Source organism: Chanodichthys erythropterus, chromosome 10 (genome assembly GCF_024489055.1).
Source record: "Chanodichthys erythropterus isolate Z2021 chromosome 10, ASM2448905v1, whole genome shotgun sequence".
Classification (NCBI taxonomy): domain Eukaryota; kingdom Metazoa; phylum Chordata; class Actinopteri; order Cypriniformes; family Xenocyprididae; genus Chanodichthys; species Chanodichthys erythropterus.
The window spans coordinates 16,280,214-16,293,094 of NC_090230.1; the positions used below are offsets into that span (position 1 = coordinate 16,280,214).

The window sequence follows — 12,881 nt, forward strand, 5'->3', positions numbered from 1 at the left end:
TGTATGTTAGTTTATTTATCCATGTTTTTTTTTTATAACTGGTATCAATCTCAGACAGAATAATTTGCCAGGTCTACTTAAGTCTGTGGAAACCCTACTTAGAGGTTGTTCCACATTATTATGCAAGTCACAGTTCTCATGCCATATGTAGAGGAAGAAAGATCTTTCTGAAGATGAAAAGCATGAAATAGTCCAATGATGTGCAAAAGGCATGAAAACAACTAATATTTTGTGAAACTGAATGGAGATTATCAAATTATCATAAGATTTCAGAGGGATTTAGAGCACAGCAGAACTCGGTCAGATAAAGGCTTATTAAAGAAAGTTCCTGTCAAAAAAATTAATTGCATTAAAAGGGCAGCTATAAAAAAGCCAGTGTTGAGCAGCAAACAGGTATTTGAAGCTTCTGGTGTCTCTGGAGTCTCAAGAAGCTCTCCATGCAGACTGGCAGTTGTGAGTAAAGATGCATTTCAACAATCACTAACCAAACCTCACAAAGAGAAACATTTACAGTGGGTAGAAATACATTTTGCAGCATGGGATAGTACATAGTGCATTGTATTTCAGAAGGCACTATCCTCCATTTTATGTCATAGCTGAAAATGGCCAATTATGAACTTCACATATCTTGCAAAAGTCATTTAAATCCCCTCAGAGACCCTAAAGGGACCTTCCATCTCACTTCCCAATATTCCAGCCCAAATCATCACCCGCCAGCTCCTTGCTGACATCACAGTCTTGTTGGAACGTGGTGGCCATTCACCAACCATCCAGAAATCCATCCGTTTAGACCATCTATTGTAGTACAGCATTAGTCAGTGAATAAAACTATTTGAAAAAAAAGGGGTCTTCATGTATTTCTACACCCACTGTAAATGTTTATCTTTGTGAGCTTTTGGTTTGGAGTGGCTGAAATGCATCTTTACGCACAACTGCCAGCATGGAGAGCTTCTTGAGACTCCAGAGACACAATAAAAGAGCTTCAAATACTTTGCTGCTCAACACTGGCTTTTTTATAGCTGCCCTTTTAATTCAATTAATTTTTTTTTGACAGGAACTTACATTAATAAGCCTTTATCTGACCGAGTTCTGCTGTGCTCTAAATCACTCACAAATCTTATGATAATCTGATAATCTCCATTCAGTTTTCACAAAATATTAGTTGTTTTCATGCCTTTTGCACAGCAATTGCACCATTTCATGCTTTTCATCTTCAGAAAGATCTTTCTTCCTCCCCATATTGCATGAGAACTGTGACTTGCTTAATAATGTGGAACAACCTCTAAGTAGGGTTTCCATATACCTGGCAAATTATTTTGTCTGAGAGTTGTCTAAAAAGACATGGATAAATAAATAAACAAACATTTTCTTAGAAAAACTAAAATCTAAATGTTTATTCTACTGAAATCTTACTGATGTCACTTGCATAATAATTTGGAACGCAGTGTAATTAAAAATAGTTTATTATTTAAAATATTAAAAAAGTAGTGTAACTTATTTGAAATGATAAAAAACAATCTGTAAAAAGTGTAAAATTACGTAATTTTTCTTATTTTAATTTTGACTCCACTGCTGTGGACAAAGGTTGATTTCTTTACAACATATAAACACAAATTTTTACATAAATTCAAAGATTTATTTGGTAACTGACAACAACATGGGTTACATTTTCAAAGTAAAATGCAATTCTATTTAGACCTCGGAAACTAAATGATGTGTGTCCATCGTGAGGGGGAGTGGCGGGATCTGCTTCGAGCGGGAGGCGCGCGCTGGTTCTCATGATCTCACACACAGACAGAAGATACTTACAACACATTCAACGGAAAGCGCGTGCGAATCGTTTGCTAAACTTTACTTTTCGAGATAAAGTATGCAATTTGTGACTTACGACTAAACGTTTTACCTCGTTTCAGGTAATGTGCGGTTTTATTCATTTTTGAGGCTTTTAAATACATATTCATCATCACTTGACGTAGTTGACAGAGCTGACCTGAAGTAATATTTTCCCTGTAATCTTCTTAGTTTAAAGTTTTTAAAACTGTCTAATTTCTGTTTCCTTTTTATTCAATAATAAGCTTATGAGCTGTTAAAGTTGTCACTGTTAATGAGTATTTTGTTTGCAGGATGAATCTGTTGAAAATAATTTGCTCCAACATTATTGTAAGTAACTTAGTCCAGATACATCCTAATGCAATATACTTTTGACATTATGTGGAGAAAATATTAATGTTATGAGTAATTATGTTAAAATATTATAACAAAACCATATAATTAATATAAATTGCTTATTTATGTGAATTAATATTATTTGTATATAATTGCAACCTCTTTTTAAAGGTAGTCATCCATCACTGTATGGAAAAAGGTAATTACAGCATTCATATGAGCTTCAAAGTTTAAATGTAATATGCTTAAAATTCAGATATAATTATGGAGGGGTGATTTCTGTTATAATCCTCTTACTATTATATTAATTTGAAAGTTGCAAATAGTAACTAACAGTTTAAAATCTCATGGACAGAATTACAATTTGTGCAGTTTGTTAGACATAAAGTATCAAATGTATAAGATGTAAAGCTGTTTGGGTCTGTAAACAAAACAACCTTGTGTTTACAGTGGAAAGCAAAACCCCGCTTACGCATGATGACTTTTACCCCGAGTATGTGCCAGATCGCCAGCCATGGTTCATTGCACGCAAGCTCTGTCTCCAGCGTTCAGGGACCCTAGCGGTGGTGTCCAGTACCGAAGAGATTCAAAGGCTGAACAGATTTCTGCATTCCCTGAATATCACTCAACCTGTATGGATTGAAGGTGCAGGCATGTTTCAAAAAATTGGTGCGTGACATATCCTACTTTTCCATGCTCATGTCACATTTACTAAAATTGCATTATTGTTCTTTAATAAATATTGCATGTTGTTTTCTAAAACATTTCCAGGTCCTCCAGATGTATACATGCTGGAATTTCCAGTGCGGCCACACCGGAAATCGGCTCGCCTCCGCCATAAGTTCCCTAACATGGAAGCGCTAACGGTTTGCGCTCACCTCCAGCTTGATCCAACTTGCCATGGACTTTCCACAGTCTTTTCGTATGCCATAAGGTCATTCATTAAAGAATTCCAACTCCAAGCACAAATCACAGGGAATGAACCCGTCCAGCTTGCATTGCTGGTGCATGGTTCAAACACCACCTACGTAACAGGCTTTCCCAATGATGCCTCCTGGCACTTTGTATGTGCAAGCTTGGTTGCGAATATTGGAAAGTGGGGCATCTGGGTGGATGGAATGGTGGTGGGTTCTGGGAACTCCCTCAACACATCAAATTACATAGGAGGCGATGGCCTTTTCATGATCGGACAAGACCAGGAGCCCTACGGAGGTTACAATGGCGACAAGGCGCTTTGTGGGAATGTTACGCAGCTGTACATGTGGGATCGTTTGTTGGTCGACACTGAAATCCAAAGCATGGAAAAAGTTTGTTCACCTGTTCCTTCTGGCTTGTTCTTCAAGTGGAATAAGTCAGCACTGGAAATAGAGACGTCACTACAAACACGCAGAAGGAACTCACCGTGTAAAGGTAGAGATTTTGGAGGTGGTATAGCACACTCAAATATTTGCATTATAATTTCCACTCTTCCATCAATGTGAATACAGCCAAGTTGTGATTGGTAACCACAGGCTGAGATGGTTGTAAATATTTCATCCATGTATGCGGTAATGCTGAGACCCACCCTTCGGATCGTACACATCCCAGCACATGAGTCATGGACCCAGAGTCACTTATTCTTTGCTGAAGAGAGGACATATGGTTCTTACAGACTTGGAGAGCTCAAGAACTATGACTCATGGTGACATCTTAAAATTGGCAGCCTATAAAAAAAAAAAAATTAGCTTGCTGGCTGTTCGGCAGCCCCAGACTTTACTCAAAAGGATCAGTTTTCTGCTAAACAATTTTTGGTTCTTGTTTCTTGTAGGTTCCAAAAGCCAACCACCAGACCAACTTACCTCTGGCTTGCATCCCAATTTTTCCGTCCACACGTCTAACAAGGCTTGTGTAACCTTAGACCCTGCAAGTGGGAAACTAATTAATGACTCATGTTGGACGCAAAGAGGAAGTGTTTGCCTATTCCCAAAAGGTGATAACCTGGTTTCGAGTAATTATATTTAAGTTAAAACTTACATCATCATTGGAGACAGTTTTTGCAATTTCGTCAGATGTTATTCATCTCGTTAGAGTGCATGCAACGTGTCTGATTGAACCTCGTAAGTTACAGTTGGAATCTGACTCAGTGAATTGTTCAGAAATATAAGTTCACAACTGACTCACTGAACTGCAAATAATTTTTCTGCTATGTCCTATTGAAAAAGTAACCAGGAACCATTATTGTGAGGTATAGTGTTGTGAGACTTGCATTAGTTTATTCATTCACCGGTTGCTCATATGAAAATTTGTAAGTAAAGATTCTTTTTAACAATATGTTGTCTTTTAGGAGGCAGTGGCTTCCTAGTTTTTGTGTTTTATTTATTTTTTATTTTGGTCTTTTGATTTTTGTCTCGAGTCCTGGCAATGCATTTACTTGCGCATTTTCAACGTGTGATAATCCAGGTGTTTTCCTTCTTTATTTCAGAGCAGCTTGACTTCTTAGGTTTTCCTGGGACCTTGTTCTTCTCACAAGTCAACAATGAGTTTCATTCCAAACCTGTGAGTTAGAGCTCAAGGCTGATTTTTATTAGATTCACTATAAACCTCCAGATTTCACTGAGAAATGGCTTCTTAGCCTTGTAAATTCATTTCCTCTTTATTTTTAACCTATCATTCATTATTTGAGATCCAAATATACTCCGTATTATTGACACATAGACATATATAATATGCATTATCTTCCTTTCTCCACAGAATACAGAGAATACAAATGTAACCTTGTTCTCGGAGAATGAACTGACTCGTCATATTTACCTCTTGAGTGCCATATTGAGAATTATGGACAGCAATGCAGACATCATTACACATTCTGATCTCCTGTACCTCACCGAGACCATCGAGAAGGCCACTCAACTCAATAAAATAGGTGTTCCCACTGAGGTCTTCATATCCATGATCCGCAGTTGCTTGGAGCTAGTCAGCAGGCTCATTGACCCTGATATGGCCAAACTATGGGAGGATTTGAGAGATCGTTGGGTATGTTGTGGGATTGAAATTGGTTATACCCTGCTCTTCTGGAACCAAATCCAAAAAGTGGATGGTAACTCTTATGTCAGATTTATGAGTCTGTTTCCTGTATTATCTCAGAATTACCTTGGACCATTGACAATGTTAGAGAACATTGACAAGCTGTTGTGGACGTTGGCGGATGAGCTTTGGGCCGAGCGCAAAAGCTTCACAATGTCAACAAAGAACATGGGTACAGTTTTTTTTTGCCTCATTTAGCATGACTAGGTAGCATCATCTCTGACTTCTGACAAATAGGAGTCAATATTTGTTTTCTTGAGAGGTGGAGTAATAAAGATAAACTGTCTCTTGTCTGTTATTGTATTCAAGCAGTTATTAATATTTAGCCATGGCTGTTTTGGTTGTCCCACAATAAAAACAATACAAACAATGAGTGTTTGTTATATCAAGAGTCACGTTTTGCTTCGTTAGATATTCACCTGGAGCCGCGAGGGCTGGCGCAGATGAGCTGCAGTTGTGTGTTCAAGCCCTCGCTTCATGGCAGTCAGTTCGGCAGCCATGATGAGATCCTCATACCCGAGTCAGAAATGCAGAGAGTCTTTTTATTGGGTGAGAATAGGGCAAATTGCTGATTTCTAAAGATAAATGTCAGAATTTATAATGTTTTAAAGAACAACTATCTGCTTATATTATTTGACAGGCCACAAGGAAGTGATGGTTATTTATACCTACTACAGTAACCTGGTAGAGAAGTCGTCCACACTGGAGGTCAAAACACCTGCTGACCAACAGACAGATGGCAAGAGGTTAGCAAAAGCATCCTGAATCTCTCCACACCAAATTGAACTTAAATCGTTTCATTATAAATCACTATTGTAATGCTGTCACGGTTTTTCCTGGGTCAAATTTTTTTTTCGGTGGTGGCAGACGAACACGGTCATCCACACACACAGTACAAAGTACCCTATCCATGTGAACTACGACCCCAGTACTGACAATAAATCCAAAATAAATGCAAAGAAATGGTTTGTAATATTAACTATGAAACCTATTTATATGTGAAATAAAAAATAATCACTGTCAGGAAAGATCATAAAACAAATGTGACATTTTACATTTAAATTTACAGATTTTTAAATATGAAATTGCTCTGAGTGACTGATCTGAATTGTGAACAACAAAGTAACACATTACATTGAAAAATAGCAGGTCTATTATTAGGCATTTAGCATTTACACTCCAAGACTTAAAGGGATAGTTCACCCAAAAATGAAAATTCTTTCATCGTTCACCCTCACCCTCATGTTCCAAACCTGTATGAGTTTCTTTCTTCTGTTGAACACAAAAAAAGATATTTTAAAGAATGTTGGTAATCAAACCGTTGACTGTTGCCATTTACTTCCATAGTAGGAAAAAAGGAAGTCAATGGCTACCGTCAACTGTTTGATTACCAACATTCTTTAAAATATCTTATTTTGTGTTCAACAGAAGAAAGAAACTCATACAGGTTTGGAGAAACTTCAGGGTGAGTAAATGATGAGAAAATTTTCATTTTTGGGTGAACTATCCCTTTAATGCACAGATCATTTGGCATACAGTATCAGATTGTTTTTTTTCTTTCATTGTCATGGTTATCACTGTCAATCAGATTTAATCACTCATTTAAATATGGTTGTCAATCCAGAAACTTTGCAATGTGTAGTTTGCTGCATGAAAAAATTATTATATATAGAAAGCGAGCAAAGATTGCCATTATAATCACTGAAGCTGCCTATTACAACGCAAGGTACACAAAGCTGAGCTCTTAAAAAATCTCCCATTATAATCAATGAAGCTGTGTAATGAATCTCTTATTAACAATGAGTTCATACTTTGTTGATTATAATAAAATGAGTGTGCAGAACTCGTGCTGAACAAAAACTGCAGTTTTGAGTGGTGTTGAGTGGATTCTGACTAACCTAAACACCTGATTAGCAATTTTGTTCACATGCTCAACAGATATGTTTGTGATTGGCTACATTGCTCAATGCTGCAAAAACACATTGTAAATAGAAACCTATGATGGTCTTTACAAACCGCAAACACAAACACTCGAGGAGCGTTTTAAAGCGGCTGGCTATCAGTGGGTACTAGTATCACTGAACAACAGATATCGTCACATTAAATTATCAAATAAATCTTTTGTGCCTGCCAAAATATTTTCAGTGCAGGAAAAACCTTGGCTATTCTGTTCCTTTATTTTTAGGCATCACACTGGTCAGCTAGCCACGGCAGTAATCTCAGCGACATTGCGGGATGTGCAGAGGGCAGAAAATGTTCCCGTCTCTGTCCAGTACACTCTATCCTCTGGGATTATGGTAAAAACAAAAACACTTTTATTTACCATTTAAAAAAAAAGTGAAAATTTTAAAATTACTAAAACTTTGAAATTAAAATAAAAACTAAATATTAAAATAAAACTATAATAGCATATAATAATAGTGACACTAAAACATGACTGCTCTTACATAGAACCCCCCTTTCTCTCTTTAGGCAGAGTATTCCAAGGAAGTCACGCCTGTCTGCGTCTTTTGGAATATCGGATTCATGTAAGTGAATGTAATCATGTTGCAAAACTACTAACTGGTGTTTTGTTGTATTACAGTGTCTTGTGTGGGTCTGATTTAGTGTCTCATGTCTAAAGGGCGGGTCATACAAGTGTTTGGTCTAATAAAGGATGCAGAGTGTTGCCTTCTTCTCCTGATGTCATATCCTGTTTTTGCAACCACACCACCAATTTTGCTGTCCTCATGAATTATATGGAGCTCCGGGTATGTTTAGAGTATGTGCTTTGAACTGTAACAAAAATTATGTTGCTAACAAAGAATCTTTCTAACATTTTATATTTTATTATAGAAATACATAACAATTATATATAACTATAGTTATAGTTATTATATATAACCATGTATTATAATTGGTTCATATATATATATATATATATATATATATATATATATATATATATATATTATATAAAATTACTGGTGTCAAAATTAGTACGTTAATTGATAGAGACATCAGTACCAGTATTAGTATCAATGATACTGGCCTTCATTCATAAAAAGATGCTATAAAACAAATATTTAAGTTTGTTTGTGTGTGTGTGTGTGTATATATATATATTTCAAATTTACTTTTAAGTTTTTTATTTTATTTTATTTCAGCTTTATTTTAATGACCTAAACTGATTTTAATTGTTTTATAACACTACTATGCAGAAGATTTTTGTTTTATAATATTATTATTATAATAATAAAAATAAAATTATATTTGTCAAAGTTGCTTAGATCTTAATTTACATTAAACAACACATTAATTATGAGAACTGATGGTTTGCTTACCATCTAATCTACCCAGACCTTAATATGTGGCCTTGTTAGGAGATGATCAGTGATGTGCGCTTCACCTGTGACTAGTCGTAATATTTTGGCTCATCAGTGTACATCCCTTTAACTTTAAAAAGTCTGAAAGTGTTTAAAAAGCCATATAAACATTTACATAAAGATAATGTCTAAAACTAATCATATTTTCTGTTACACCACAATCTGTCCAGTAGAGGTCACTGTTAGCTTACAAAAGCAAGTGAGCCTTAATAGTAGCCTTTGTGATTTTGTATTCACAATTATGTGAGAAGCTGCTCTGTAGAACTTCATAAGGACTGAATATGATCTCTCATTGATATCTAGTGCCACTATATCACCATCCAGTGCAGTAAGAGACATCAACACTCATATATATGATAGTTAAAGTATATCTCCAGTCAGTTAGATTGAGAGATAGACAGAAAGTGAGGAATACAAGATTGTTGTGTTTTGATGGGTCTTTTCCCTGCAGTGGAGTGCTAAAGAGGAGAGCATTTTGACGAAGCTGACGTTTATCGGCTCCGGAGCCTCTCTCTGTGCGCTGGTGGTGACCTTGATGCTGTTTACCGTGTTAGAGTAAGTGGTTTTCATGGATGCACTGCCACGCCAACAGCATATTCCCATTCCATGATGTGCTCTGGCATCATTTGATTCACTATCTTTTATGATGTCTGACTTCTAGTGTTGGTGTATAAAGGTCATGACATAGCATAACATTTGCTCAACTCTCAGCAGCACGCAGCCGCTCGCAATCATAGTCTGTGAGCTCACAGACCTCCTCGCGCTTGTCAATAGCGCACAGTTGTGAGGCTGAATACGTATTGAAAACCACTAATCGGCTAATTAGCGCTCTGTGCCAAATGAGCTCGAAGCTGAAGTTTTATGGTGACATTACAGGGGAGTTAATTAAAGCAAAGGGTCACACAAAGGGAGGTTAATCAGCGCAGTATCAGCCAAGCTGATTTCTTTAAGAGATTTATGGCCTGTTTGCCACTAATCAACAAACACACTTACTTCACATGGACTGCCAAAAAATACAATTTTGCCAGATTTTTTTTCTATTTCATAAACATTTTGCCATTAAATTTACAAAAACTGTTTCTTTGTTTTAACAGCATCCCAAAATCGGATCGCACATCAGTCCACAAGAATCTTTTTGTGTCTCTGACATGTGCTCAAATTGTCCTTCTCTGCAGTGGTTCTGCTGTTCATAATAAGGTACAATAAGGTTTTTCACATTTTTATTTGGTAGCACAACTTTTAAAATCAATAATAATAGAATAACTAATTATCAATTAATTAAAAGTTCTGTCTCAACGATGTGCTAAGTTGCTAAATCATTAATTAAATTATTTAACTATTTAGCAGTGTTATTTTATTATTATTTGTAGACTAGTGCAGTATTTATCAATATTTTGAATGAGCTTTTATTTTATACTTGCAATTTTCATTTGTGTATTAGTAATGTTGTATGCTTTTTGTCATTTTTATTAGTTTTTTAAAAAATATTTTATTACTGAATTAATTTGAATTATTTTTAAATTAAATTTTAGTTAATTTTTTTTTAGTTTTAGTAATTTAATTCAACTTAAACTTAAATAAGACAGAAAAATGTTTAATTTTTTATCTAATATGTATTTATTTCAATTACCTAAAATAATTGTAGTAATTTTTATTAGTTAGTTGTATTATTTTTGTAAAGGTTTAATTTATTTATTTAGTTAGTTTTAGTCATTTTAAAAATTGAATTAAAACTTATTTCTTTTTAATTTTTTAAAATTCTAATATGTTTTTTAATTTTTAGCTTTATTTTAATTGCCTAAAACAGTTTAAATAGTTTTTATTTACAATAACAACACTGCCATGCAGAATCATTTTTCAGTACTTTTTAAAATAGTAATACAAATGTATTAATAATATTAATGTAATTATCTTTTTAACTTTAGTATTTACCACACAAGGGCATTTGTTAGTGTTTATACTATGTTTAAGATGCACAGGTCTAACAACACAGTAAAATAACATTATCGTGTGGCTTATTGCTTTTTTTAAATGTTAGTTAGGTCATTATATAGATTTTTATTTTATTTTTTTTTAGAAGGAAACCAAGTCAATTTTTAAAGTCTATTTCTTTATCAATTACACAATCGTGCCAGCAGTCTGACAGTGCCTTAAAACAACGTTAGTGTTGTTGCCATATTTGGCATTGCATAAGCTGGTGTTTGGCCATGTTTGTGTGGATGTTTGACCTTTTGACCCTTGACTGCCTGCTCTCTGACCTTTGCCCTGTAGGTGGCCTGCATGCTTGTGGCAGCTCTGATGCATTTGTTCTTCATGGCATCGTTCAGCTGGATGCTGGTCGAGGGCCTGCTGCTCTGGAGCAAAGTAGTGAGCGTTAATTTGAGCGAGGACCGCCACATGAAATACTACTACCTGATTGGCTGGGGTAATGGCACTCCGCCCCCAATCTCCTCTTCGATCTGTTGTGGATAGGCAGAGTTATTGATTGGGTTCAAGAGTACAGGAATGCAGGTTTCCTGTTATCTGATGGCTTTGTACTTTATTGTTCCACTGAGTATTTATATATATATATATATATATATATATATATATATATATATATATATATATATTTATTTATTTATTTTTTTTTTTTTACAGTCCTTTTTTTCTTCTTTCTTAGACAAGGAATACTACCATAACACAAGCATCATTTTCAAGCAACACATTTTATAAAAATGTTAAAAATTGATAAGTAGATATACTTATCAAAATGAAAACAAAAAGATGCCACTTGGTTGAAAATAAAAGTGATGTGAAGTAAAATAAAAGTGGAGTACCGATGCCATTTGGTTTTATATTTTTGTCCAAATGCTTTTTGGCCCACTCAAACACCTCTAATAAAGAAATGTATGTCCTTTAACAGGCCTGCCCGTGCTGATTGTTACCATCACACTGGCCTCTGCCTCTGGGAAATACTCAGCTGATGGCCACTGCTGGCTCAGTGTTCAGAACGGCGTCATATGGGGCTTTGCAGGCCCAGTCATCTTCATTATTATGGTGTGTCTCTATTTCTATTATAATTTTATATATATTTTATGTAGAAGAATATTATTAAACACGTACATACATACATGCATGCATTCATATACATATACATATACAGTACAGTCCAAAAGTTTGGAACCACTAAGATTTTTAATGTTTTCAAAAGAAGTTTGGTCTGCTCACCAAGGCTACATTTATTTAATTAAAAATACAGTAAAAAACAGTAATATTGTGAAATATTATTACAATTTAAAATAACTGTGTACTATTTAAATATATTTGACAAAGTAATTTATTCCTGTGATGCAAAGCTGAATTTTCAGCATCGTTACTCCAGTCTTCAGTGTCACATGATCCTTCAGAAATCATTCTAATATGCTGATTTGCTGCTCAATAAACATTTATAATTATTTTCAATGTTGAAAACAGTTGTGTAATTTTTTTTTCAGGATTCCTTGATGAATAGAAAGTTCAAAAGAACAGCATTTATCTGAAATACAAAGCTTCTGTAGCATTATACACTACCGTTCAAAAGTTTGGGGTCAGTAAGAATTTTTATTTATATTTTTTTGAAAAGAAATTAAAGAAATGAATACTTTTATTCAGCAAGGATGCATTAAATCAATCAAAAGTGGCAGTAAAGACATTTATAATGTTACAAAAGATTAGATTTCAGATAAACACTGTTCTTTTGAACTTTCTATTCATCAAATAATCCTGAAAAAAAATATTGTACACAAATATTTTGTACAATTGTACACATTCCTTGAGCAGCAAATCAGCATATTAGAATGATTTCTGAAGGATCATGTGACACTGAAGACTGGAGTAATGATGCTGAAAATTCAGCTTTGCATCACAGGAATAAATTACTTTGTGAAATATATTCAAATAGAAAACAGTTATTTTAAATTGTAATTTTTCACAATATTACTGTTTTTACTGTATTTTTAATTAAATAAATGTAGCCTTGGTGAGCAGACGAAACTTCTTTTAAAAACATTAAAAATCTTAGTGGTTCCAAACTTTCGGACTGTACTGTATATATGACATATATTTTTGTCATATATGGTATTTTTTATATATAATATATATACATTCATTTTGCCATTAATTGTAATAATCCAGTGAGATTTTTGAATACACAAGGAGTCTGACAACAGCCGGTGCTCCACATGGAGATAAGAGCTCATCATCATCAAATCCGTCTGTGATTACATGAAGAAACAGATGAAACTGAGACAAACCAAATCCAGAAGA

General features: G+C 34.6%; 1 protein-coding gene across 1 annotated transcript in view; it reads left to right on the forward strand.

Moving 5' to 3' along the window:
- Positions 1-2,430: 2,430 nt before the first annotated feature.
- LOC137028140 (adhesion G-protein coupled receptor D2) overlaps positions 2,431-12,881 on the forward strand; it is a 50,941-nt gene continuing 40,490 nt past the window's right edge. Inside the window, exons 1-16 of the mRNA XM_067396902.1 lie at positions 2,431-2,438; positions 2,570-2,835; positions 2,938-3,576; positions 3,974-4,072; positions 4,628-4,701; positions 4,897-5,178; positions 5,290-5,401; positions 5,641-5,778; positions 5,870-5,975; positions 7,415-7,526; positions 7,702-7,757; positions 7,853-7,979; positions 9,046-9,149; positions 9,689-9,791; positions 10,866-11,019; positions 11,500-11,633. Coding sequence (XP_067253003.1) covers positions 2,431-2,438; positions 2,570-2,835; positions 2,938-3,576; positions 3,974-4,072; positions 4,628-4,701; positions 4,897-5,178; positions 5,290-5,401; positions 5,641-5,778; positions 5,870-5,975; positions 7,415-7,526; positions 7,702-7,757; positions 7,853-7,979; positions 9,046-9,149; positions 9,689-9,791; positions 10,866-11,019; positions 11,500-11,633 — 2,514 coding nt within the window. The remainder of the gene's footprint in view (positions 2,439-2,569; positions 2,836-2,937; positions 3,577-3,973; positions 4,073-4,627; positions 4,702-4,896; positions 5,179-5,289; positions 5,402-5,640; positions 5,779-5,869; positions 5,976-7,414; positions 7,527-7,701; positions 7,758-7,852; positions 7,980-9,045; positions 9,150-9,688; positions 9,792-10,865; positions 11,020-11,499; positions 11,634-12,881) is intronic.